The following is a 26489-nucleotide window of genomic DNA, read 5'->3' as shown; positions in this document are numbered from 1 at the left end:
CTCCCCTCCCTTCACTTTCCTTTCCTTCCTTCCTTCCTTTTTAAAAACCCTCACCCAAGGGCACTTTTTCATTGCTTTGAGAGAGGGAGAGAGAAAGAGGAAGGGAGAGAGGAAAGGAGAGGAACATCAATGTGAGAGAGAAACATTGACTGGTTGCCTCCCATACAGACACCTGGACAGAGGATCGAACCCACAACCCGAGAATCAAACCTGCAACCTTTCAGTTACAGGTCGACGCTCCAACAAAGACACAGCTGCCAGGGCCCTAAGCAGATTATTTCTATTATTATTATCCTCACCTGAAGCCATTTTTTTCATTGCTTTTAGAGAGAGAAGAAGGTGGAGATAGAGACAGAGAGATAAACATTTATGTGAAAGAGAAACACTGACTAGTTGCCTTCTTATATGCACGTGACTGTGAATCGAACCTGCAACCTGGGTATATGCCCTGATTGGGAATTGAACCCATGACCCTTCACTCTTTGGGATGACGCTTCAACCAACTAAGCCACACAGGCCAGGGCCTAAACAGATTATTTCATAGCAGTTATAAGTATGGACTTGGAGTCAGTCTCAGGTTCAAGTCCCCATTCCAGCTATGCAGCCTGCATAAGTTCCTTACCCTTTCTAAGCCTTGGGGTCCCAATTTATAGAATGCAGGTGCCATAACTATCTATCTGGTAGGGTAATGTGAGTATTGCACCTAGGCAATGTGTTCTGGAACATGGTGAGTACCAGAACACATTTATTGCTACCATCTCTGAATCCTGGCAAAAGCAGTGTGCACAGGCTCCAATTCCTAAACCACAAGGCCCTGAATTCTAAGCATCCAAGGTCTAAAAGGTGTTCCTTTGGACTGAACAACTCTCAGGTTAAAGCAATTTTTCAAAACATAAATATCCAGCATTCCAATGTGCAAATATCACTTTTGACTAAATACATTTTCTTCTTCTGGGCTCAAACCAAACATTCCTCCTCTGTGAAAAATCTGGCTTGGTAATAAAAGATATTATACCCCACATGACTCAAAACTATCCCCAAAGGACTTCTAAGGGCCCTTAACCTGAGTCTGCTCCTTCCCCAAATGGCTTCATCAAACATAATCCTAACAGCAGTCTGTACTGGGCACTCAGGCAGCCACAGGGGTTCACTCAACCATCATGACAGCCCACAGTGAATGGAAGAGTCATGTTTCACACCCACCTGTCCTGCTGCAACAGCCAAGCCCTTTCTGCCTTCCACCAGCCACCTGGTGTTTCTCAGAATGAGGTCCACAGTTCACCTGCATTCGAATCTCCCAGCACATTCATTAAAGTGCAGGTTCACCAAAGATGTAGGAAATTGGAATCTGCGAGGCTGGGGCCTGGGATGCCCCATGGTCACAGCTCCCAGGTCACCCTGTGCTTGGGAAAGAGAACAGCAGAATGACAGGCGCCCCAGTCTGTCCAACAGCCTGTGTTACGATGCTGCCGAAGCTTGAGCTCAATGTCTTACAGCTGGTCCTGGGCATCAGAGGCTCTGCCTTCACCCTGTGTCCCAAGCCAGCCCCCTGTCCTGTCCCTGACACCAGGTCCAGGCCATCGCCACCTCCCCCTAGAAGATGGCAGCAAATGGCTCCTAACTGGTGCCTCTGCTTCTTTCCCTATTTTGCTCTCAACATTTTTATTTTGAACATTGTCAAATACAGGACAGCTGAAAGAACTGCACAGGGACCCCCTTTACATACATCACCAAGATCTACAAGGACAATTAATATTAAGAGTCCTAAAATATTTTTAAAATATTTTAAAAGCTGTATTTGCTTTAACACCTATCTAATTATCTTTTTTAAATTTTGAATGCATTTTAAAGTAACTTGCAAACATAGTACACTTCCCCCTAAACACTTCAGTGGGCATATCATTAACCAGAATTTACTATTTGTTTATGGCTCTTTTTTCAGATAAAATCTTTATACAGTGAAATGCATGGACCTGAAGTATACTAGATGAGTCTGACAAGTGCATACACCTGTGTATCCTGAAGCTCTACCAGAATGTGGAACAGCCCTGTTAGTCCAGAAACGCCCCTCTTGCCCCTTTCCAGCCAGTCCCCTGCCCCACTCCCCCACGTCACAACCACTGTTAAGATTTTTTCACTGTAGGTTAGTTTGGTCAATTCTCAAACTTCATATAAATGCAATCATATATATGTGCTCTCTTGGGCCTGGCTCCTACTTGGCACAATGTTCGTGACATTCATCCATGCTATTGTCTGTGTCAACACTTTGTTCCTTCTTACTGCTGAATAATGTTTCACTTTATGAATAAACCATAATTTGCTACCCTTTATTCTCTCGATGGGCACCTGGCAATTTCTAGTTTGGGGCTATTATGTGTAAAGCTGCTGTGAATATTCATGTACAAGTTTTTGTGAAGATGTAACATTTTCATTTCTCTTAGATTAACACCTAGGGTTGGCATTGTTAGATATTGTTTAGTTTTACAAGAAACTACCAGAACTTCTTCCTAAGTGGTAACACATCGTATCCTCATGGCACTGTGAGTTCCAGTTGCTCCACATCCTCACCAACATTTGGTATTGTCAGTCTTTGTAATTTTAGACATTCTGGATATTGGGTGTGTAGCGGTATCTCACTCTGGTTATAATCTTCATTTCCCTAATGGCTAATGATGCTGAGCACCTTTCCACAATCTGTATGTGTCTTCATTTGTGAAGCATCAGTTCAAAACTGTTGCCCATTTTTAAACTGGGTGTGTCTTTTATTTTTCAGTTGTTGGAGTTCTTTCTATATTTTAGATATAAGTGCCTTATCTCTGAGTGTGTCCTCAATGATTTCTCTCCAGGGCACCCCTCCTCAAAACTTTCTAAGGCTTCTCCTTACATTTAGGAATAAAATCCAAGTCTTTACCTCAGCCGACAAGATCGATGGGAAGCAACATTTTATGCCAATTCAACCTCATCTCCTACTGCTTTCCCCCTCACTCACTCTACTCAACAGTCAACATGCCACACCAGCTCCTGCCTCAGGGCCTTTGCACCTCCTATACTCACTGTGTGGAATGCTCTTCTCCTAGACGTGTCCTAGGCTTACCCCACATTCCATCCAGCTCTCTATTTAAACGTCATCTCCTCACCCATCTAAAGAGCTTCCCCATTCTCACCACCCTGCCATCCCTCTCTAGTCCCTTATCCTGCTTTATTTTCCCTCTTGGCATAGGCAATGCCAGGACAGCATTATTAATGCATGTGCTGCCGTGTGTCACGCTGTACTAGAGTGTAAGCTTCATGAGGGCAGAGGGCTCTGTTTGCTTGCTGTAGATAACCAGTCTAATGTCTTGGTTATGCAACATCATTTTTTAAGCCAAAGAGCCCCAGTAATACCTCTTAGTAGCATGAACAAGTTATTTAACTTCTCTCTGTCCAGTTGCCCCCTTTGTAAAGGGTCCTGGCAAGGATGAATGAGTTAACATGAGCATATCATTTAGAACACCGCTTGGCTCATAGAAGACACTAACATAAAGCTATATCAGTAGCCCCAGCCTTTGGGCCACTAAGGACAAGCACCTAACAAATATTTATTGACTACATAAATATTTTATATGTACAATATTTTATTGCATACAATTGCACACATTGTATTGCATACAATATATTTATATTGTCCTCAATTTGAGGTACTTTTATTCCCAAAAGCTACTTTCTCCGGAGAAGATTTTATATCTCAACTGATGCACTGCAAGGAGGGAGGGCAGTAGGTAGCTATGTCTCCACCTGACATGAGCAAACCAAGGCCCACGAGCTTCCGTGACTGCAGTCACAGCTGAACTGGTGGAAGGGCTGGAACAGGCACTCTTGTTCTTCTAAAGCTCCAGGAGGTTCCCGCATGTCCACGGGGCATCTAATGTCTCTAGTTTCCTTGCCCTTCTTCCCAAAGCCACGATCTCAACAGAAAATTAGCTGCCTGTATCCTGGATATTTCTCTGGCTCCAAACAGAGTTGACTGAGGGAATATCTATACACCCATGTTCATTGCAGCATTATTCATAAGAACCAAAAGTGTGCATCAGTGGATGGATGGACAAACAAAATGTGATCCGTACATACAATGGAATATTATTCAGCCTTCAAAATGAAGGCAGTCCTGCCACATGCTGCAATATGGATGAACCCCAAGGATGTTACACTAAGTGAAATAAGCCAGTAACAAAAGACAAATATTGTATGATTTCACTCATATGAGGTACCTAGAGGAGTCATATTCATAGAGACACAAAGCAGAAGGGCGTTTGCCTGGGGCTGGGGGAGTGGGGAGTTGGTGTTCATGGGGACAGTTTCGATTTTGCGAGATGAAAGAGTTCTGGAGATGGGGGGTGGGGATGGCTGCCCCATGGTGTCAATGTACTTAATGCCACTGAACCATACACACTTAAAATTGGTGGGACGGTAAATGTTATGTGTATTTTACTGCAATTACTAGCAATATTTTTTTAAAAAAGAGTTGCACCTACATGGATTTCACGTCCAATGGCCAAAGCATCAACTCACTCCAGTGTGCGTGGCTGAGCAGACTCTCTCAGTGAGCAGTGCAACCAGACACCTATGTCGATCACCCCGCACACTTCATACTTCTGTCTTTATTTCCATGATCTGTTAAGCAAACCTTATCAACAAGACCAAAAAATGTGCAGTAGCTCCATTAGCTACTAATTTCTGGAATGCCAAGGTCAAAGACACACTGGTCAAAGGCACACGACATCAGGGACATTCTACCGTGCGCCAGAGGACGCCTGCGCGCGGGCCCTACCAGCCACCCAAGCACGGTTCTCCAAGGCAGAGAATTAGAGCTAGACACTCACAGTCAAGTTACTCTGACCCCAGGCACCAGGAAGTCGGCATGGATGCAAGAAACTGCAGTGCTGCCTCCCGCCCCACCACACAACGGCCTCTACCCGCCCCCCACCCCGCCCTTCAGCTGACCCCACGTGTGTGTCCATGAAGGTGGACCCTGGCCTCCAATGACAACCAGCAATGACATCCATTCTGACGGCCTCAGCGCATCGTGTGAGGGTTCTGTTTTCCGTCTCCCGGGATGGCCAGTTTGCTTGAGGTGGCCTTTATGGCCTTTTCCAGTATGGAACAGTTCAGAACCAGTATGGCCTTTTCCACACACGGAATGAAAAGCCAAGCTGTTATCTGGATATCTGCTCCTCGCGCCCTCCATCCTCGGCTCTCCCCACAGCAACGGTCTCTCACCAAAAACCGGTCCACGCCCTTCAGGGACCATGTCGCCCATCACGGCAGATCCTCCTGCTGTCCCACAACCTCCATTCTCCCCTTCTTCCACAGCAGGATTCCTCACGCTTTCTCAGAACCGTTAAAAATTTTGGGTCGGGTCGCTCTGGGTTGCGGGGCCTGTCGTGTGCACTGCAGGACACTGCAGTGTAGCGGCACCCAGGTCTCTGCCCGCCAGACGCCAGTAGCACCTCCCTCCACCGGACCCAAAACGTCTCCCCGCACTGCCAAGTGTCCTGAGGGTGAAAGTGCCCCTGGTTCAGAACCACCGTTTGGAGTGCAGGAGCTTTAGGTAGGCCCATGGTTGCCTGGCTGAAAATCCGATCTCCTCACCTGCTTCAGAGCCAATGACTGACTCCTTGCCTGAGGAGGGACGACAGTGCAGTACACCCTGGCCCAGAGTCTTGCCCCAGCCCAGCTCCAGCCAAGGCCAGGCCTTACTCGTCATGGTGCCCTCACCTGGCTATCACCCTTTACCTAGACTGCTTCACTCCCTCTCCCCTGCAGGTTTTCTCTTGCATCTTGTTTCAGGTTGAATCGAGTCACCACTCCTCCCCACCACCCCCCCCCCCCGCCAAAACAAAAAGATATATTGATATTCTAACCCCCAGTACCTCAGAATATGACCTTAGTTGGAAACAGGGTCATTGAAGATGTGATTACACTGGAGCTGAGGTCATACTGGAGCAGGGTGGGCCCTTAATCCAATACGCCTGGTGTCCTTATAGAACGAGAAGAGACACAGACACACAGAGAGGGAACAAACACCATGTGACGCAGAGGCAGAGATGGGACTGACAAGCTCCAAGCCAAGGAATAGGAGGGACCGCCAGCAACACAAGAAGCCGGAGAGAGGCAGGAAGGACTCCCTACAGGTTTCCCAGGGAGCATGGCCCTGCCAACACCCTGAGCTTAGACTTCTAGCTCCCAGACTGTGAGACGATAAATTTCTGAGTTTTAAGCCACTCAATCTGTGGTGCTTTGCCACAGCAGCCCTAGGAAAGGAACCCACACTCAAATTCCTATCTCAAGTTCTGCTTTGAGGAAACCCAGGCACAGACACCTGGCCATTCCACTCAAAGAGCATGAACAGAAGAGCAAGAGGCAGGAAACAGGAGTCCCTACCCCCCTCAGTTCCTGTGAGCCTTTCTTTGTGTGAGAAGGAAGGAAAGGAAGAAGGAAGGGAGGAAGGAAGGAAAAGGGGGAGAAAGGAAGTGACAGAGGGAGGCGAAGGGTTGAGACAGGGAAGGAGAGAAAAAAAGAAATTCACTTTGGGGAATCCTTTCTTCTGTCCATCCTGCATCCATCCAACAAATAGCACGGAGCACTACCATATGCCAGTCACTGCTCTAGGTGCAGGGGAAGAGAGATGAACAAAATAGACAATATCTCTGCCCTCATGGGGCTTACCTACGAGCATGGAGGACGGACCCTGAAGTGTATGGTCTGGGGGATGATAACAAGTGCCATGGAGAAAAGTAAAACAAGGGAAGGGCGTGTGGATTATCAGAGGTGGAGGCAGCCACCTAAACAGGGTGGTGCGGGGGACACAGTCAGCTACAGATGCTCCCGCAGTCCTGCCTGATATGGTCTCAGCTCAGGCAGAGAGCAGCACACCTGGCCCTGGCCTCTTTCTCTTTTCTGCCCCAGCCCTTCCATGAGGTTTGGGGTGCCCACCTGGCCAGTGTGCAAGGGCAGAGTCCATGCTCCAGCAGACTGAAAGTTCACCCCCACCCTGCTCCAGAACGGAGACTTCAAGAACAACCACTGACTACCAACGTTTCTTCCTTCCTGTGTCCTTTTCAGCCCTCGCTCCTACTTCCTGGGATCACCTCCCAAATAAACCTGCGCCCAGGTCCTTGCCTTGGCCACAGCATTCAGGAGAACCAAACTAGGGCAGATGTGCCAGGAAGGCTTTGCTGAAAAGGGGTATTTCAACCAAGACCTAAAGAAGGCAAGATGTGGTGGTGTCCAGATTCTCTGCATCTCCAGGACCTTCCCTGACGTGAAGAATGAAGCCTGGCCATAAAGAAATTATTTTATTAAGTGGGCCTCTCTCTATCAACTGTAATTCTCTTGACAGTTGAAAACCCAGTGATATCAAGTATTGAGGAGGATACACGGAAAGCTCCCAGGACATCCTGACCATGTGATGGGAGGGAGGATTTGGGATTGGAGCAGACACAGGCAACACCTTGCCCACTGTCTCCCGGCCATGACCACTTCAGGACACCTGGGCCTGTGTCTCGCTGCCAGCAGGTGTGCTTTTTCACATTTGCAGATGTCAAAGTCTCTCTATCTGACAGTGTAACAGGCCAGAAATGCCCAGAACAAGCTTCCTGGTCCCCAGCTGCCCTCATTCAATGGCTGAGAGTAGTTGGTGTATAAAAACCCCAGCTCCCTTGCCCCTCCAGTGGAAAGACTCTTAACACATGTCTGACCTGCCCCCCAATTTTCCCTGCAGGTTTCAACTCCAGTCACCCACGCTGGTACAAGCCCCCTAATGCATCCTTCTTGTGCCTTTCCCACTTCCTTCTGGTGTTTCCTCCAGTGTCACAGCCCTAGTAAATTACTTCCCTTGCCTCAGGATCTTTTTCTTTGGGAATCCAAACTAAGAGATGGACAAATCTCCCATATTTAAGGATGTGCACAGACACATACACTCTGATGGAGAGTGTGGGCAGGCCCTCTGGTCCTCATGTTTAAAATCTGTACCCCAAATGTGGTGCTGGATCATTAAATCCCTGGCCAGCAGAGTTCAACTTTAAGAAGCACATGGGTGTGATTGATGCAAAATAATCCTACCTACACCATAAAGGACTTTTGTCTGCAACATAGATGGGCTAGACCGGCCTCCACTGGCTGGGCCTTTTCCTTCCCTTGGGTTCCCACAACATTTTGCACCCAGAGTGAATGCACTGCTGTCCTTCAGTCCACAGAGTGCCCAAGGCAGGGACTCTAACAGCCACTGGGGACAGAGCCTAGTCCATGGCTGGTGCCTCAAGCAGCTCTGCGTGTCCCTGAGCGGGAATCTCATGATTTACCTGAAAAACATTTACCTATCATCCTGTTCTTCAGTCCTCATTTTATTTTTCCCAAATCAATTTCTGGGAGTCAAAATGACTGATAGCTTCATACCCAGGACAATCACTCTCCTTATTTAATAACCCAGCATCGATGACCCAAGAGCTCCCAGAGTGGTGGTGGTTACATGAATCTATACATGTGAAACGATGCCATAGAAGCGCGCGCACACGCACACACACACACACACACACACACACAGCGGCGCACGCAGAAACTGGTGAAAAGCGAATGAGGTCTGTAGCTTAGCTGCCAACATCAATTTCCCAGTGCTGCTAATCACTCTGGCTGTGTGAGATTTATCATGGGGCTGCTAGGTGAAGGGTGCATGGCGACTCTCTGTTCTGTGTTTGCAACTTCTTGTAAGCAGAAAATTGTTTCAAAATAAGAAGTTTTAAAAATGCAAAATTTAAAAAAATATAAAATGAAACCCCTTGTTTAAAAACATAAAAAGAGCTCTCCGAAGAAGACACCATAAAGCCACCCCTTACCTGGGAGCTGGGAATCAGCGCCTTCCACCAGTGCCCGCCTTTCACCAGGTCGACCTCGCACAGAGGCACCGACACCTTCCCAATGACACAGTGGCGTGAGAACTTATCGAAATCCACCACGGTGAGGAGCAGGGTCCTCCGCTGTGCTTCTAGGAAGGGGATCTCGAAGGTATAGCGCTCCTCAAACACGGGCTTCTGGGTCTTGCGCTTGACGCCCGTCTGCTTAGAGTTCTTCTGGTCTGGCAGGAGGCAGATCTTGACATAGGGGTTTGAGTGTGCCATGTCCTGGCGCGAGCCGTCGTGGGAGATGGGGGGTGGCAGGTCCCGGGCCTCGATCACCCGCACCGTCAGGTGGTTGTGCAGCAGGTCGTACTGGGTGCTGAAGTGCAGCATACCCAGCTGGTACTTGGACAAGATCTCCTCGTCCGTCAGGAAGTCCACATCGTCATTGTTGGAATCGAGGGAGTACAGCTGGGGCTCGAACTTTCTGAAATAGTCATCTGGGGTATAGGTCCGTCTGAGCACCGAGGGCTGGATGGGCTCCTTCTTGGCGCCGAGGACGCCAAACTCAATGGGTTTAATATCGATGAGTGGGGAGCTGGGTCGTCTGGACTCGAGACCTAAATAGCAGCCAGAAATAACAATTAACATCAGCATGCAGGGGGCGGGACCTGGGCCACTTTGGGAGATGGGCAACATTTCCCAGATTCTCACATCGTCCACTCCGCTTCATAACGCTCTTGGCCACCTGCTCTCCGCACCTTGAAAGCCTCTCATTTACTCTCTGAGAGGGAGCATGGCGGCAGCATCAGCTCCGTCACCACCATCACCGCAGCTAAGCACCAGGCATGGTTAAATGCATCGCATGTATCAAGTCGTCTATTCTTCACAAGGTTATTAGCTAATGACCATTCTGCAGCCCATCCCCCCATAGCCATTTTACAGATGAGGAAACAGAAACACGAAATAACTCGCCCAAGGTCACACAACTAGTAAGAGGAGAAACCAAGGGTCAAGCCTGGCCGGTGTGGCCCCCGACCCTTGACTCTAACCTTTACTGTTTACTGCCTCTACTTTCAGAATGGGACTCTGGGGCTGGAGTGCTTGGTCAAATTCCAACCCAGCCACTTACTAGTGAGCCATGTGACTTGGGACACATTTTTAAAACTCTCTGGGACTCAGTTCCCCTATCTGTGAAATGGGGCTGGTAATGGCTTCTACCTCAAAGTACCTATTGTGCTTCTTCAAGGATCCTATTCAGGGAGTTCTTGGGTTTTATCCTCCTTCCTCCTCCCCACCCAAATCATGCCATTTAGTCAAATACATCAGAGGAGATGGCCTGTGGGCCAAATTCAACCCATAGAGACATTTTGTTCATGTTTAAAAGTGAGAGATTACGAGAACCCAGATTGCCAGTTTCTCTTTAGAAAACTCAGGCAGTACTGGGCTCACAGTCCCACAGGGCTGCAGCTGAGGACCCGCTTCCCAGCTGTGCACACCCGCCCCAGTGCCTCTCAAGGTTGGTCACCGTTCGGCACTGCCGTAGGATGACATTCATCTCTACCCCACCCTCTGCACTCAGTTACTGACACAACCCACCTGGACCCTGGACTCACTAGGATTTGCAAGCCCTGCTGTGCAACATGGTAACGCTCGCCTTTTGGGGTCTGAGGCAATACAGGTTGACAATGTCAATCAGTCGAGCCAATTCAATGAAAAGCAATCAGTAAAAACAAAAATCAGTCAAAACGATCGCTCTGACTGAACTCGGCAGAAGTCAGGTGCAATGCACTTCTGTCACGTTGTCACATCCCTGTCACCTGTCTCCTGGACTGTCATCCTATTCTGCCCCTCCCCTTGCCCTTCACGTGTTTCCTTGGGGGGGCCGCTGAGTGGCTGGGAAAGCCAGCTCTCCTCTCCTGTCCTGGGAACCCAGCTAACAGGATTTTGACCTGTGGACTCCGAGGGAAGGCTGAGCAGGATAGGATTGCTCAGGCCAGGCTCCCCAGACACCACAGAGACACTTACTTGAAATCCGCCGGGTCAGGCTGTACGTTGACTTGGATGTGTCCGAAGATGAACATCTTCGATCTGGGGAGCTGGTACGTGGAGTCAGCGGGACATCACTGGCTGTGTGGACAGAATCCCCGTCCTTGTCACTGCTCCTGCTGGCCATCCTATGGGAGGGAGAGGTCTCAATGGTTGTCAAAGAATCCCCAGGGACTGGTATCTCTGTGCTTTGGAGAAGAGACCCATGAGAAAATAGCTCTCAGGCCCAGGTAATACAACTTGGAATAATGCAAATTTGAAATAATGTGGTAGCTCTAAACTCTCCCTAGTGTTTTGCTTTTTGTACAAAACGTGAAGTGATATGAATAAATATTTCCCAATTTAGAACAATCAGTCAAACCTGGGGCTGTGGGGAGGGATATGGAGACTTTTTTTAAGAAAACTCTTTTTTTAAAGATATTATTTATTTTTAGAGAGAGGGGAAGGGAGGGAGAAAGGGGGGGGAGAGAAACATCAACGTGTGGTTGCCTCTTGCACACCCCGAACTGGGGACCTGGCCCACAACCCAGGCACGTGCTCTACTTGTGTATTGAATCAGTGACCCTTTGGTTTGCAGGCCGGCATGCAATCCACTGAGCCACACCAGCCAGGGCAGGACATGGAAACCTATTCAGGATATGGCCACGGTGGTGTTGGGGGTGGGAGTGGGGCGCCATTTTGACTAAGTCAAGAGAAGCCTGTCAATCTTCAGTCTGGAAGGAACCATGTGGCTATTTATGTGCATCTCAACTTTTGCAAGTGGCTCTTAGTGAGAAATGCCCTGCTATTTCAACAGTCACTGTGTCTATAATTTAACATCTTTTAGAAATATCCTAGAACAATGTCACTCAAGGGTTCTTTAGTGGCAGGGCTATAGCTACAAAACAGCTCTGAAAATCGATGATGGAAGAACAATAGTTTGATGTAAAGAAACAGCTATGAATTAACAGCAGGCATGATTCAACGTGCTCCCAGTGGAAACATGGAAAGCCCTGGTCGGAGGGGAGGTAAATACAAAGCAGTAATTAAGGAGCACAACCTCTTGGTTTCAACACTGGCTGGGGGACCTTGAGCAAATCCCTTCCTGTCTCTGTGCCTCCATCTCCCCATCTGTAAAATGGGAATAATAATAGTGTCCACCTTGCATGGTTGCTATGAATACTGAATGAGTTCACACATATAAAATGTTTACAATGGTGCTTGGTATTTCGTAGGTAGGTGCCAAATATATTTCAGCTAGTATTATTAACAGGGGTGACTTCAAGATTCCCCCAACAGTCATAATGCTACTAGGTTAGGATGCTGCAGCAGGAGGAGGGAAGGAGGGCACAAAAGCTGGCAAGTGGCCGTGAGATGGATGCTGCGAACAACATGCCCCAAGCCATCACAGCTGCGGATTGATGTGTTCTGAGACTGCATCCCCCCAGGTTGACATTTAAGTCTGCAGGGGAACTAGTCCTGAAAAATGCAAGTTTCTAATTCTCTGAGGATTTCCGATACATCCTGTGCATGAAATGAGATGGATCTGATGTTCTTCCAAAGTGGTAATAAGGGTCACAGCGAGGACGAGACTGTCCTCGGTGTTACAAGAGGAGGAAGAGCACAGTCCTTGTCTGCCTCCTGCTCCTGGTCTCTGGAAGGTGAACCAGGCAGATGAAATGTGGGGCATGGAAAGCAGGGGAGGGCACAGAAATGGGATCACCTTGTACCGATCGTTCTTCTTGCTCTCCCTTAAACAAAAGCTGTTGCGTCTTCCAAGGAAGGCAGCACCAAACATTATGGCCACTGAGGCATCTCTACCTGCATGGCCTGCTTCCCGGCTGTCACACCTCTGCAGCAGTCACTTCCACCTGGAAGTCCCATCTAGCCTTCAAGGATCAGCTTAAACACCACTGGCCCCTGAGTCTGTAGCTGAGTCCTCTCAGACATAGTACCAGTGTGTGCCTGAACCACCCCATCTCCTCCACCACCTGGCAACCACCAAGCCTCTCAGCCCTTCCTCCAATACACTGAGCCATACCGTTGCCTCCGCCTGGAATGCTTTTCCAGTCCCCATCACCTCTTTGGTTCCTTGTCATCACTCAGGTCTCAGCTTTAATAGCATCTCCTCTGGGAGGCCCCACCCTGTCCCCATCACTCCTCCCACTTCCATCAGCCTTATCAGTGCACCTGCTTTTTCCCCTCTTTGACACTGCACATAACCCCTCTTTAGTTGTGGTTTGCCTGCTTTTCTTCTGCATCTAACACCAAGTGGTAGCTCCACAGGGGTATCGACGGTATCTGTCTCAGTCACCACGGCCAACCTTGCCCTAGTACCTGGCACATCTGGGGTGTCCCACGTTTATTGTTTCAATGAGTGAATGAATACACCCTTCCTGTGGTTCTTATCCCATTTCTCTTGTGTCACCGTGATCTGAGTGCATGTTTTGTCACCCCTCCTATACCAGGGCACACCTCTTAATGGTGAGATATGCACTTGTTGTGATCAAAGGTACAGGTGTTGGGTGCCTGCTGGGTGCCAGACACTGGGCTAACTGCTCTGTATGAACCATCTCATTTCACCCATAAAGTAATCTGGGAATTAGTTGTTATTAATAACCCTGCCCCTTTTATTGGTGAGGGAATGGAAGCCCCAGGGTGAGGGGTGGATGATTAATCGGCACCAATGTTAATGGTAGAACCCCGACTGAGTCAAGCGACAACAGACTCCCAGTCACAGCTCCACACTTCTGAGCTGGGCAGTAGGCACCCCACACACGTTTGTTGGACAAACTAATCACTTGACTTTAATTCACTCTTCAGTGAGGGTCTTTCTGGCATTGCCCCAAAAGGAGCCAGCTGGATCATACAGTTTTTCTGCCCCTCACCAGGCCAGCCCAGCCCAGGAAAGCTTGTGACCCATGTGACAGAAGCACATGTGACAATAATGATGTGTCCCCCACCCAAAGGGCCAGCTCATCTGCCACCCCTGTGGTTCTGGACTCAAATATCACAGCAGGAACAGCATTGCAAAGCCTGAGCACTTGACATTTTTACTTCCCGCCTGTTTGATGACATGCAACTGCCCACTTGGTAAATAAATCTGGGGAAAACACAAGTTGTAAATTCATTTTCTGAAGGAGTTAACCTGCTTCCACTTTACAGATTTCTCTTAACATTTTGCATTGTGTTGAGAGCCAAAAGTGCACTAAGTGATACCCAGGATTCAAGGAAGACCTGGGTCATCCTGGGCAGCATGAAGGTCATGTGCAGCTGTGCCGGCTATAGGCTGCACAACTCCAGGTGGTGCCATTCCCAACAACCACCCAGTGAAGGGAGCCTCCTGAAGTCATGTGGTGCGTCAGCTCTGCTAGGAAGTTTCCAACCCACTTCTCTGCTTGTGGCAAAATAAAAAACCTGTCTCCCCAGAGGGTCCTACCCCTTGCCCCCTAAAAAGAGCCCTCTGCTTGCCCAAAGGGTCAGCAGCCTGTCAAACACAACTGTCATCCAAGTCAGCAGATGTGCATCTGTAACACTCCATCTGGGTGCCTGGAGGCAAACTTCTACCCGACTGTGATTTTCAGCGTCCATCACTTCAAAAGAAAAATCCAAATTCCTTAATCTGGCATTCAAGACCCTACACAATCTGAGTTTACAGAATCATTTTCTACAATCCCTGCAACAATTCCAAGACATAATATCTGGTGTTTTCTGCCCTGGGTCCAGTTATAGCACACAAATTGTCTATTACAGAGGTCAGCAAACTACGAGACCAAATCAACTTCCTGATTTTGTAAATGAAGTGTTACTGGAACACAGCCATTCCCATTCATTGCTGTATTGACTATTACTTCTGCACTGGAATGACAGAATTGACTAGTTGTAACAGAAACAAAGCCCATGAGGCTGAAATATTTACTATCTGGCCCTTTACAGGTGAAGTGTGACAACCTCTGTTCTACTAGCCTAGTTCATGTGTTTCAAGTGGGAATGACCCTTTTCCCAGTTTCAGGTTGGTCAAGCAACCCAGTCAAGGTCCTAGCACCATTTTCTCCATGCAAAAGTGACTGGGTCACGTGCCTGGTACATTTATACCAAGCCAGGGTAGCAAGAGCCTTTCCTGGTGTTTTTGCTGCTTCTAAGAATGAAGCAGAGAAGGAAGAAGCTTAAGAATGAGGCCTATGGAAGAGAAACAGAAAGAAAATGAGAGAGTACATGCACGCACACACAACCATGATTTCATGTAAGCCCCTGGATCTGGCAACACCTGAAGCCATTACGCCTGGATTTTTTCCATTAAAAAACTCTATGCAGGACTGTCATATGGGTGTGCAGGGAGTGAATGTACAGCCCTACGGGGTGATTGGACTTGTGTCCCTGCCTTACCTGCTGTACTAGCTTTTAAGTCCCCCGAGCCAGAAATGGGACTCTTTCAAGCCTGTGTGTCCCACAGAGCCTGCAGGATGCACTCAAGAAATAAGTACCGAAGAAACTACAATTAACTTCTCAATTGGATGACTGGCACTTTCAAGATTCACTTTCTGCCTGTAGGTTAGTCAGTTGGTCAACAATCATGTGTTGGAGTAAGACAGATGAAGACCCTGCCCTCACAGAGCCAGCATTCTTCTGAGCGTGGCCTTAATGAAAAGACACCAGATGGGCTGAGCCAACCTCCGCCCCATGGGGCACTGGAAAATGGGACTGAGCTCTTGATCAATGAGTTGATTTCACCAAACATTTCAACTCTGCTCACACCTGCAGGATTCAGGCTACAACCTGTGAATAACGGAAGAGCACCTTACCATCGCCTTTAATCAGTTTAAAGGATCCCTATCAATACCTACCAAGGATGGAAATGAGTCCTTACTACTGCAAATAAGCATGGTATGTGCATACATCATTACTCTTAATAACAGCCCTACAAAGTCCTGTGACTGTTCCCACTTTACAGATGAGGAAACCGAGACAAAAACAGGGTAAAAAGACTCTCATTTAGGATTGCCAACCAGGTGTCAAGCATTCCTGAGTCCTTCTCCATATACCAATTCCTGCCAGCACCTACGAGATAAAAACAACCCTATGAGATAAAAACTGTTATTTTCATCATTACCACTTCACACCTGGGAAAGTCAAGGCACAGAGGGCTCATGCAACTTGCTCAAGACCCCAGAACCAGGAAAAAGTAGAAGAAATAAGATATCAACTCACAGAGCCTGACACAGAACCATTTTGTTACAGAAATATTCAACACTTGCTTCTAAAGAAGAGAAAACAAGAGGAAGGACTGAGGCATGACTCCCTGACATGGAGGAAAAGATGGGGCACCACAGTCCTCTAGAATCTCAGCCCAAGGATTTAGCGGATTCAGCACTGGGTCCCCACTGTGGCTCCAGCCATGGGCCCTTGCACTGTCTCGTTCCTCTCTGGGCCTCCCCCTCTGTCTCATGAGAAGTTGCACTCGATTATTCCCAGACCCTCAGGGCTCAACCCACACTCTCTGTCCACATTCCTCTCCCAGCCAAGAGAAGTGGACCAGACACATGGCTGAAAAGCTTCAAAACTGTGTTCCCAAAATATCTGAGTGACTGGCAGATGGAGATGTTAGATGCAGGCGCGGGAGGAGAACGAATTGGAAATAAAATGAAAGATGCCAAAAAGAACATAAACAGCGTTGGAGGACAGGATGGAGCCTGGAGGTGCTTTTCGGCTTCTCTATTTCTGAAGCTCGTGGCCAGACCAGCTAAGATGCACTTGTTTGTTCATTCCATCTACCCAGCCATGCAACACTTACTCAGCATTTACTATGCGCCAAGCACTAGGCCGGGTGCTAGGCCAATCTGTCACGCTGACTTGGAGGGACACCTTTGGAGTCTGGAGATCCTGTGAAGACTATCGACATTCACAGATCTCTTTTTGCTCTTGGAAGGACACTCAATGTGATTACAAGTGCCCACATGTTTAGCATCACACAGTTCACATCTCAGAAAATGTGAAACTAGCTGAACAAAAGTCCCACCACCAGCTGGTCTCACCAGCTTGCCAAATGAATTGAGAGGCACAGAGCATGTCCCCGTCAACAGCAAAGAAGTCCATGGGCACTCTGCCTTTCCCGCCTTCATACCCTGATCCTCCTTCACTTGGCCCGACCCCCTCTCAGCAACTGAGAAAAGAAAGGTCTCGAGATTGCTCTCCGGGAAGTTCAGAGCAGTGTTACTTACAGCCAGGGAGGAGTCTGGGCAGGAAAAGGTCCCAGAATTTCAACTTCATCCTCACTCGACTGGCAACAGCTGGACTCATAGCACTTCTGACAGCAGTGCCGGCAAGTCCATCTGCACAGCAGCAGATCGGAAATTCTAGAAAGAAATCCCTGAGGCCATTGGGGGAGGCGGGTGGGGGAGGGGGTTAGAGGGGACACGGGAAGGGTGGAGAGGAGGAAAAGGAAAAACACCCGAATTACAAGCAGCCCGTCCCTGGTGAGAAACAATATTCAGGAGGTCTGTCTCTGCTGTCAACACTTGGAACAAAATGTTTTCCATTTCTATTTACCAACTGCAGGCATGAAGATGGCAAACACCAACTCACCGGAGCCATTAATAGCGAGCAAAACATTTGCAGGTAGTTTCTTTTGTAGTTTATGGAAACGTCTTTCTTGACATGTGGGCGGTAGACCCAACATGGTGAGGGCTATACAACATGTTCCCGAAACACAATGAATATTAGTCTGTCTTCTTGAAAGCAAAGCAAAAATAGTTGTTTTTTTTTTAAAAAAAGATAATTGCAGTGATGTGAAAGGAAACAGATATAATCAAATGAAATAAGTAGGGGTGGGGAGGGAACCTATCTCGTGGACTAGTGTCTTTTCCCTGGGATCTCCCTGCCGTAGAAATTCATCAAAACCGTGCCCTTATCAACATCCGGTTACTGTTTAATATTCAATATTCCCCAGAGCCTCACAAAAGACTCCACAAAAAGCAAGCATTTCTTGATTAGAAGCCAGACCAAATGAATCATTGAATTAACCCACCTCATTTAAAGGTTCCAACTGCCCTTTTAGAGATCCAAGATGAAGCCACGGGGTAGAGGGGGTGGGGGTGACAAAAAGAGAGAGACAAAACCAGTTTAGCAATATTCCAGCAACTCGGAAAAGAAAAAAGAAAAAAAAATGCCCTGGATCTTTCCACTTACCATCCTGGGAAGGGAGCTGACTTCCTAACAAGGTGTTGCTATCCCCAGAGCTGCTGGTAGCCTCCTGGCTAACCAATACCGAATAAATGGGAAACTTTAGCATTTCGGTTTGATTTGCACCGTATGCTGTTATGAATCAGAGCGGGTGGATAGATAGTCATGCTATCCAATGCAGCCACACTTTAGAACAGCAAACCTTCCTATACAGAAATAGCCCTGAAGCCAACCCAAAAGGACATGATCAGCTAACATGCAGGCAGGCACAGAGTGGATGTGACTTGGCTCCCCCGCCCTTCTGGAGGCACTACCTTCCAAGTCTGCTCCAATGGAGACAGTGGGAGCTTCATATGACCACCCACAAACAGAGAGAGCCAAAAAGGAAGGCATAATCTGGTCCTTGGAGGAGGGACAGGCTGCCTCCGTTCTTTGGCCCCACCCCGCATCTCATTTTCTCACAGGTTCCCAAGACACAGGATCCTTCCCCTTTTCCAGGGAAGAGTCTTGATGGCTTTCCAAATGGGCCAAGTAAACCAGGTAGGTTAGGAGGAGTCCCGTATCCCAGCCTGGGACATATCCCAGAGATGAACTCAGGTGGGACTTGAACTCAGAACTCTGAGGGAGGAAGTTAATTGTCTTTTTCAATTCTCTTGCAAGGAAGAGAAAGACTCAATTTGGTACCATTCTATGTTAATATGTTTCTCATAAGTGCAAATCTCCCCACCCCTGCCCCCTCAGAGAGAAGACTCCCAGCTCAGAGCCGGGCAGAAAGCCCTTTACAGCTAGAATCTAAGAATGTGGCATTACTCTTCTTGTGTTTCTTTTTTCAGTTGAACTTCTGTTTATAACAAGTGATCCTCATTTTCTAATATGGTATTGACATAAAGTTTCCCTTTCATATGAGTTTTTAAAGTAAAAAAGTGGGGGGGGGGTCATTTATAGAAAAATTAAGTAAAAAACCATACAGGTGGTACATAGCTCATGAAAAATTCACAGTCCCTGAAGTGGTGAGGATATAACTGCACCTTGGGAAACAGGTCTTGGGCACTAGCCACAAACTCTTCCAAAAGCAAAACTCAAACCAGAACAAGACCTGCTTGTGGGGTAGGGTGGTGGCGGGGAGGGTATAGGAAGAGCTGAGTAGAGAAGTGCCAGTCCTGGCCTCACCACTAGCCGATCATGTGACTTGGACAAGTCGTGGGGCCACTCTGAGCTTCAGTTACCTCTTTTCTTTCATGGAAACACTAAACTAGGGCACCGACTATGAAAATGCTTGGGCGCTGCCCAGCTGCAAAATATCTGCCCCCTTTCTGTGGCTTGTGAGAACAAGGTGGTTTGTCAAGACCAATTGGAACCTACCGGGCACCAGGGACTGTCCTGGCCAACAGAGCAGTGACCAAAGCATCAACAAGCTACATCCTCGTGGGGCTTACAAGATCAAGTACTTTTAAATGCTTCCAATAAAGTGCAAGGATAAAGTGATGCTTTTTCCCAATTCTTGCCCATGATCTTCATTTAGGGAAGCATTTTCTCAGTATGTGGTGATCAAAAGAGAACCATTTACAAAGCCAGGATGAGCAGAGATAAAGCCACCTCAGGGTCTCTATAAGGAACAACCATCTAGCCTCCTCCAGACCCAGGTGCAAGACAAGTGTGTCGGGGAGCAAAGAGAAACCAAGGAAGATGAAGACAGAGGAAAGGGAAGATGCGCTGATGCTACCAGGCATGTTTGATGAGCCTTTCCTCACACTGGTTCCACTGGGTTCATATGTTTGACCCAATGGTGGACAACTGATTCAAGCCAGAAAGAAACAGGATGAGAGAAAGCCCAGAATTCTGCAACAAGGTCGACGAACCTGGCCTGCAGCCTGTTTTTGTACAGCACTCAGCTAGAAATGGTCTGTACACTTTTAAGTGTTTGAAAAAAAGTCAAAAGAAGATGAATACTTCTTAATTCGTGCAAAGTACATGAAATTCACATTTCAGCGTCCACAAATAAAGTTTTATTGGAACACAACCATGCCCATTCATTTATTTTCATGTACCATATTATCATGTATCATGTTCAGCACCATAGTTAGAGTAGGAGAGTTGAGACACAGATCATGCAACCCGCAAAGAAAAAAAATATTTACTCTCTGGCCCTTTACAGAAAAAGTTTAACAACTTGTTGTAGAAGTAAAGCCAACATCACCAGGCCTTCCTCATACTCGATGCTTAACAAATGTCCCACTGATCCCCACAATCCTGCCTTTTAGATCTCACCTCGACCCCCTGAAGCAGCTGTGTGGCCTTGCACAAATCATTTGATTTCCCTGTGCTAAAGGTGATCATTAAGAACTGTAAAAGCCTATTCAAGTGTCCTTCGTGTCCCACTAGGTCGTGCACTCTGAGAGGCATGGCCTGTGCTGTTTTCACAGCTGTGCTCCCAGGGCCCACACATCGTAAGTGCCTACGCAGCTGTTTGTTGAGTGACTGACTACTGAATAGTCCCCCTAACAACATCCAGGACACAGTGTCTGTAGATGTGACCTTCAATGAACTTGAAGAGACAGATGACCTGGGGATTTCATGAAAAGGAAGCCAGTGGAGCTAATCTAAGTCAGGAGAGGGATGAGAAGGCTAGCCAGGTGGCAGAGCGCAGAGTTTCTGGCAGACTAAAAAGTCTAAGGACAAAATGGGGGAACTGTGAGCCAGAGGGAAACTAGGGGACCAGCAGCCCCTCCAACTGTGGCTGAGGAGATGAGAACTAAGCCCAGGTGCACCTCGAATGTAGGAGCCTGTAGGCTTCTCTGCGAGGCTCAAAGGAGCCAATCTCAGAAGCAAGCAGCTCAAAGGGTCTGACTGCATGACCTTGGCGCTGACCTGTCACCACTTCCAGCCTTGTATTAAGGAAAGGTCTCTTAGTCAAGCAGATCTCCCGCCCACAAAAAGAAATCCATGCTTGGAAATTATTTCAGCCCAAGGACTATTGGGGGAGTTTCCCCAAAATGATGGGGGTCCACAACTCCCAACCCCAATGCAATGGCTTAAAGTAATCGACTGCCCTACCACTACCGCCAGCATCACCACCAGCACGCCTCTGGTGTGTCCCCCACCCCTCAGCACCCAGTGCCCGGGAGATACGACGTCCTGGTCCCTCCTGGCCAGAACAGCTGCCTTAGGCTCCCCGGGCCAGCCAAGCAGTCCCAGCCGTCACCAAGGCAACCGCAGCTGGCCGGGCGGGCCGCGCCGCTGGCGTGGCCCGGGCCGCCCTCGCCGCTGCCCCTCCCCTGGGGTGGGGTGCAAAAGGAGAGGGAAGGGGAGGCGGAGGGGGGGAGAAAAGTCCACCTAGCCCCCTCATTCCCTCGCAAGGAGGCAAAGGCGCGAGTGCAGAGTCCGCAAGGGACCCTTCATTCCTGGGGTGTGGGGGGTTCCCCAGCCTCTTCTCCTGGGGCGCACAGGTTGCTGAGCTCGGGCACCCTTGCACCCTCCGGGGCAAGTTTGTGGGAGCCTCGCCGCGTTCCCTCCTTTACGCGTGCTCACAGTCGAAAAGGGCACGGCCCCTCCACCCACACCGCGGACCTGGCCCCCCAGCCTCAGCCCTACCTGGATATACGCCATTTTCACCCGTGCGACTCACTCCGGCCCGGGCATGGCGCCGCCACGACCACTTTGCCCTCGCCAAAGGGAGACGGGGGAGAAAGCAAAGGGGGAAAGGAAGAAAAGGCGGCCGGTGGCCCCAGACGTGACTGGCGTGGTTGATGAGCGGCGCCCGCCCCTCCGCCGGCCGCCCCGTCCTTGCCTTTCCCTGCGTTTCGGCTCCGGGAGTCGGGGCCACCTCCAGGTTGCGGGAGCTGAGGTGCCCAGGTCCCCCTCCTTGGCCTCCCTCGCTGTCCCGTGCTCCCCCCGGAGTCGCTCCCCAGGCTGGAATGAAGCCAGGGCGCCTGAGGAGGGAGCTGGGGGCAGCGGCGGGGATTGCAACGACCCCAGCGCAGGCGGGGCCGAAGACGCAGGGGCCCGTGCGCGCGAGAGGCGGGGGAGGGGATGGGGATGGAGAAGCGGGTGGGAGAGGGCGGTGCACGGGTCAGCCCATCCAGTCGGCGCCAGGGCTGGCACCTACGGAGAGCAGAGCCTCTGGGGTGGCTGTGAAAACGAGGGAGATACAATACAGCCTGCCATAGAGCCTGGAGCTGGGAAGGTCCTCCCCAATCTAGCCCTCTCTCAAACCAGCTTGGAAAAACTTTATTCCCGCCCCATCCGACGCGCCTAGAACTGTTGCAGTGCGGAACGCAGAGGCCAGAAGAATGGGAGCCCCAGGTTAAGGTGGGGCATGGGGCACCCCAAGGGAGATGCGACATGGGACGCAGGGGGCTAGCGGAAAGAGCGAAGCACCCCTTTGCCCTAACCTGGTCGAGTAGCGCCCTTGGCGCAACAGGTTTGGCGTGGGGCGGCCGGGCAGCGCCACCAAGCGTCGTGCCCGGAGTCGTGAGCGCCTCTGCCCGCTCGAAGCTCCGCGCCACCTAGCGCGCGCCCCAGGGCGTGTCCACCTGGCAGCTTCCCCGCCAGGCTGGTACGCCCTGGGCCCGGAAGCCTCCCCCAAGACCGTCCTCCCACTCCAAGGCCGCAGAGCTGGAGGCTGGCTCTCCACTGAGGGATCTGAGGTGGAACATTGCCCTCCGCCGACTTTCTTTTTAAATGCCCAGCCATCTGCAGTTGCCAGTCACGAGTTTATCAACCTTTTAACCTCCTAGCGCCTCTGTCTTTTCATGGGTAAAAAATAGCATAAAATCTCTGTCCTGCTTATCCTTCAGGGCCATTTTGTGGGAATAAATGAGGAAATGAGTGTGGAAGTAATAAACGATGTGCTACACATGTTTATATATTTTGTGTAAAAATCCAGTGTACATACAGATTGTGATATATCTTATTTGGAGCACATGGCATGTAACACATGCTGAGCTCTTATAATTCGGCAACACCCACAAGCATTATTTCGTTTCATCCTTCTTTCTCACCCCTATGCATCTAGCATAGTCCCTGTAAGGCAGCAGATAGAAAGGAGGAAACTCCGAAGATGCCCCAGGGCTAAAATAAAGGACTTCCATACTGGACAGAAACCGAATTCTAAGACCTGTTGTTCCAGCTTTCTGGAAAAGCGCTGAATCATGGTGAATCATAAATGCACCTGTGCCGAAGATGCTACATGACCCATGCTTCATTATAATAGCATTATAATAAATTAACATTGTGGAACCCCCCTCCCCAGTGGCCAATCAAGGAAAATCATGGGAGACCACATGTGCAGTCGTTCTAAAGTAATATAACTACTTGTACCTGCACAACAAAACCCTGCCAAAACTAGCCAGGAAATATCCACCCTATAAGAAGAGAATCCCTCCAGCCCTGGAGGTCAGTCTCTGCTTGGAGTTGGCCCGCTCCCATGTTCCGTGGAGTGTACTATTACTTAATAAATCTGTGCTCTCTCTTTCTGCTATAAACTCTCTGTGCATTCGGCTCTTTGTCTGCGATCACCAAGAACCTGATTACCTGTGCCCACATGTGACACCTGAACAGAAGAGGCACTCATTCAATGTTTTTGTTGCTGCTGTTGACTTGACTCTTAACTTTATGAAGAAAGTGCTGCAATAATCCTCAATTTACAGATGAGGAAACTGAGGTACAGAGAGGGAAACCAAGGCATGGCAGCGGGCAGCTGGTGCACTGGCGTTTGAACCCACATTGTCCAACTCCTAACAAGTTTGTGGTATTTATCCAATGTTTCTTCTGCACTGATGAGAAGGGGTAATTTGATTGGTAGGAAGTGGGCTTCACGGAGAAGGGTGCCTGCTAGGATGGGTGCCTCTTGAGGGGACTTGTCAGAGATGGAAGAATTTGCCAGGGGTTTCCATAAAGAATAGCTAACGTTTTTTGAGACTGTGTGTCTGAAGGACTGTTTTATGGCTTTTACACAAATTCAATCTTTTAATTCTCTGATAATCATGAAGTGGACACTATTACTATCCCACTCCTTAGATGAGAAAAGGAGGCATAAAAAGGTGAAATAACTTGCCCAGGGGTATGCAGCATCAATGAGTTGGGGTTCAAAGGCAGATTAAGCTGAAACCTTCCACAAGCCCCTGCACCTGGCTACTTCACAATGTAGAATCTTGAAGGGAAATGGTGTGTATGAAATCTTAAGGGTTAGTTTGGGACCTCAGTCCCTAAAGACTTAAAGTTGTCTGAGAATACCAAGCACCCCTACTCCAAAGGAGGGCGCTATTTTTTAAATGGGGATGATAGTAACTGCCTCTGGAGGTATCAAATGCTTTCATGTATATAAAGCACCTGGCATGCAGTAGGTGCTTAATAAAGTCTTGCTGAAAGAATGAAAGCATGGTAAGAATACTTCTAACTGGAGTTATTAGGACTGAGGACTGAGCACTGTGCATACATTCTTGTTAAAACCTCACTGGAGTCCTACAAGGTAGGTGCTGTTATTGTCTCATCCATTTTACAGGTAAGAAAGCTGAAGCTCTGAGGGGAAGTGAGTCACTCAAGGTAAACAAGGAAAAGTGACAGGGACAGGGTGAAAGTACAGATCTGTTTAGCTCTAAAAGCCCAGCTCTTCACAGCTGCGCCATCTGCCTCAGATGTATGAATGAAAGAGGAGTCAGTCCGAAGCCATTCATCAGGGGAATGTCAGTTGTCACTCCAACATTTGGAGTTTGGGGTCCCCAGCTTGGTGAGCTTCTCGCTGCCCTTTTCAGGGTCCTGCAGTCTGGCTTTGAGCTGTGAGGTGGACAAGGCAGCTGGCAAGTTCACAGGTCTTGGAGGAGATGCCCACAGTCCATGAGACTGACAAATCTCATGGACTGTGGGGATCGCGTGTGGCCTGTGGTGTGGCAAAGTGGGGCAAGCAATCTGTGGGGTTACAGAAGAGGAGACCCAACCTAGTGTGTTCAGGGTCATAGGAGGTTTTCTACAAGGGGTGACATTAAGCCAAATCCTAAAGAACAAAAAGTGGGGAGATGATTCTAGAGCCCGATGGTGCTTGACTTGGCCAGGGTAGGGTGGCGGGGAGGAAGAGGAGTTCATGGATAGGATTCTGGAGAGTCCGTGAACTTAGAAAAGAAAAAAGTTGCATCTCTGTTGTCACTAATCTCTAACTAAGATTCATTATCTCCTTTCATTGTGGATGCAGGGCGCAATATTAGTACTTACCTGGGACTTTGTCACCAGTAGAAATTTATATATTCATATCACATTACAGTTGTCGCAAATAACTTGAAATTTCTTTTATACTCTTTACTGCTTGAAAATTATAACCATTATTAGACCCACCACTGGCTCTTTCTATGTAATGCATTCATGGAGAAGCACATATATTACCGTGTAAATTAATCTCAATATTTTGATGAGTAGATATCAATATAACTATAATTTCATTATAAGCTTGCATATTCTACTCTATGATTAAAAAAAAACATTATTTTGAAATAGGGTCTATAGGCTTCCACAGGCTAGCAAGGGTCCTTGGCACAGGAAGGATTAAGAACCCTTGAAAGTAGCATGTGTGTTAGCTTAGAGGTGAGCGCGAGAACTGCAAGCAGTTCTCCTGCTGGAGCCCAGAGAGGGCAATGCCAGGTAAGGTCTAACAGGTAGGAGGGGCCAGATGCCAGGCAGCCTCATAAATTCCCCCATACAAGAGCAAGAAGGATCAGGTTCAGAAAGAAAGATGTTGGCAGGGGGATCTGTTTGCGTGCATGGAACAGGCAAGCCTAGAGATAGGAAGCCATTGCCACAACCCAGGTAAGAAGTGATGTGCATCTGAACTATTCATGGTGGTGAATAATGGCTGCAACTGAATAAGCAGTAATGAAACTGTGGAAGGCAAGGGGAACTAGAGGAAAGCAGTTTGCTAGAAGAGGAGTCAGGGTTTTGTGTTTGGATATGTTGAATCTCGGATGTATATTATCTAGGGTTCCTGAAAGAAACCCAGGTCAACCCAGCATGAGCAAAGAAGAGCTCACCAGCTCATTAACTGGGAGTCCAGGGGCAAATCCTGCTGCTGTGGCCAGACTTAGGGATGCTGTTGGTGTCCTGAGGAGCCATGCTCGCTCCCTCTCACTCTGTGTCTCACCTTCCCACAGCTTCTCTCTGAACACTAGCTTTTCCCCTAGAGTAAGTTTGCTTCACATGGCAGAAAAAATGGCCACTAGTGGCCTTGAACTTGTATTTTAATAGCTTATACTCCGAATAGGAAGAGAGTCTTTATGAAACCTTAAGGAAAAACTCTAATTGGTCCTGTTTGGGTCATGTGCGTCTACCTCTGGACCAAGTGCTGAGGACTCAGCACTCTGCTTGAGTCTGCCTGGACCAGGTGACCTAAGAGGCATGGGTACCATGAGCCATGACCTACAAGGACCA

General features: G+C 48.5%; 1 protein-coding gene across 4 annotated transcripts in view; it reads right to left on the bottom strand.

Annotated features, from left to right (window-relative positions):
* Positions 1 to 22103, bottom strand: part of SYT17 (synaptotagmin 17) — a 70259-nt gene extending 48156 nt beyond the window's left edge. Inside the window, exons 1-5 of one of the 4 annotated variants that reach the window (XM_028530526.1) lie at positions 21669 to 22103; positions 17923 to 17940; positions 17117 to 17265; positions 10899 to 11047; positions 8871 to 9490 (exon numbers count right to left, since the gene is read on the bottom strand). In XM_028530526.1, the coding sequence (XP_028386327.1) occupies positions 8871 to 9490; positions 10899 to 11047; positions 17117 to 17265; positions 17923 to 17940; positions 21669 to 21683 (951 nt within the window). In that variant the 5' untranslated portion in view covers positions 21684 to 22103. Of the gene's footprint in view, positions 1 to 8870; positions 9491 to 10898; positions 11048 to 17116; positions 17266 to 17922; positions 17946 to 21668 lie in introns of all 4 variants that reach the window. The other 3 variants (XM_036020883.1, XM_036020881.1, XM_036020882.1) reach the window with 3 other exon arrangements.
* Positions 22104 to 26489: the final 4386 nt, after the last annotated feature.

Source organism: Phyllostomus discolor, chromosome 3, assembly GCF_004126475.2.
Source record: "Phyllostomus discolor isolate MPI-MPIP mPhyDis1 chromosome 3, mPhyDis1.pri.v3, whole genome shotgun sequence".
NCBI lineage: Eukaryota > Metazoa > Chordata > Mammalia > Chiroptera > Phyllostomidae > Phyllostomus > Phyllostomus discolor.
Note: the sequence above shows the minus strand (reverse complement) of the source record. Positions and strands in the feature narration are given on the sequence as shown.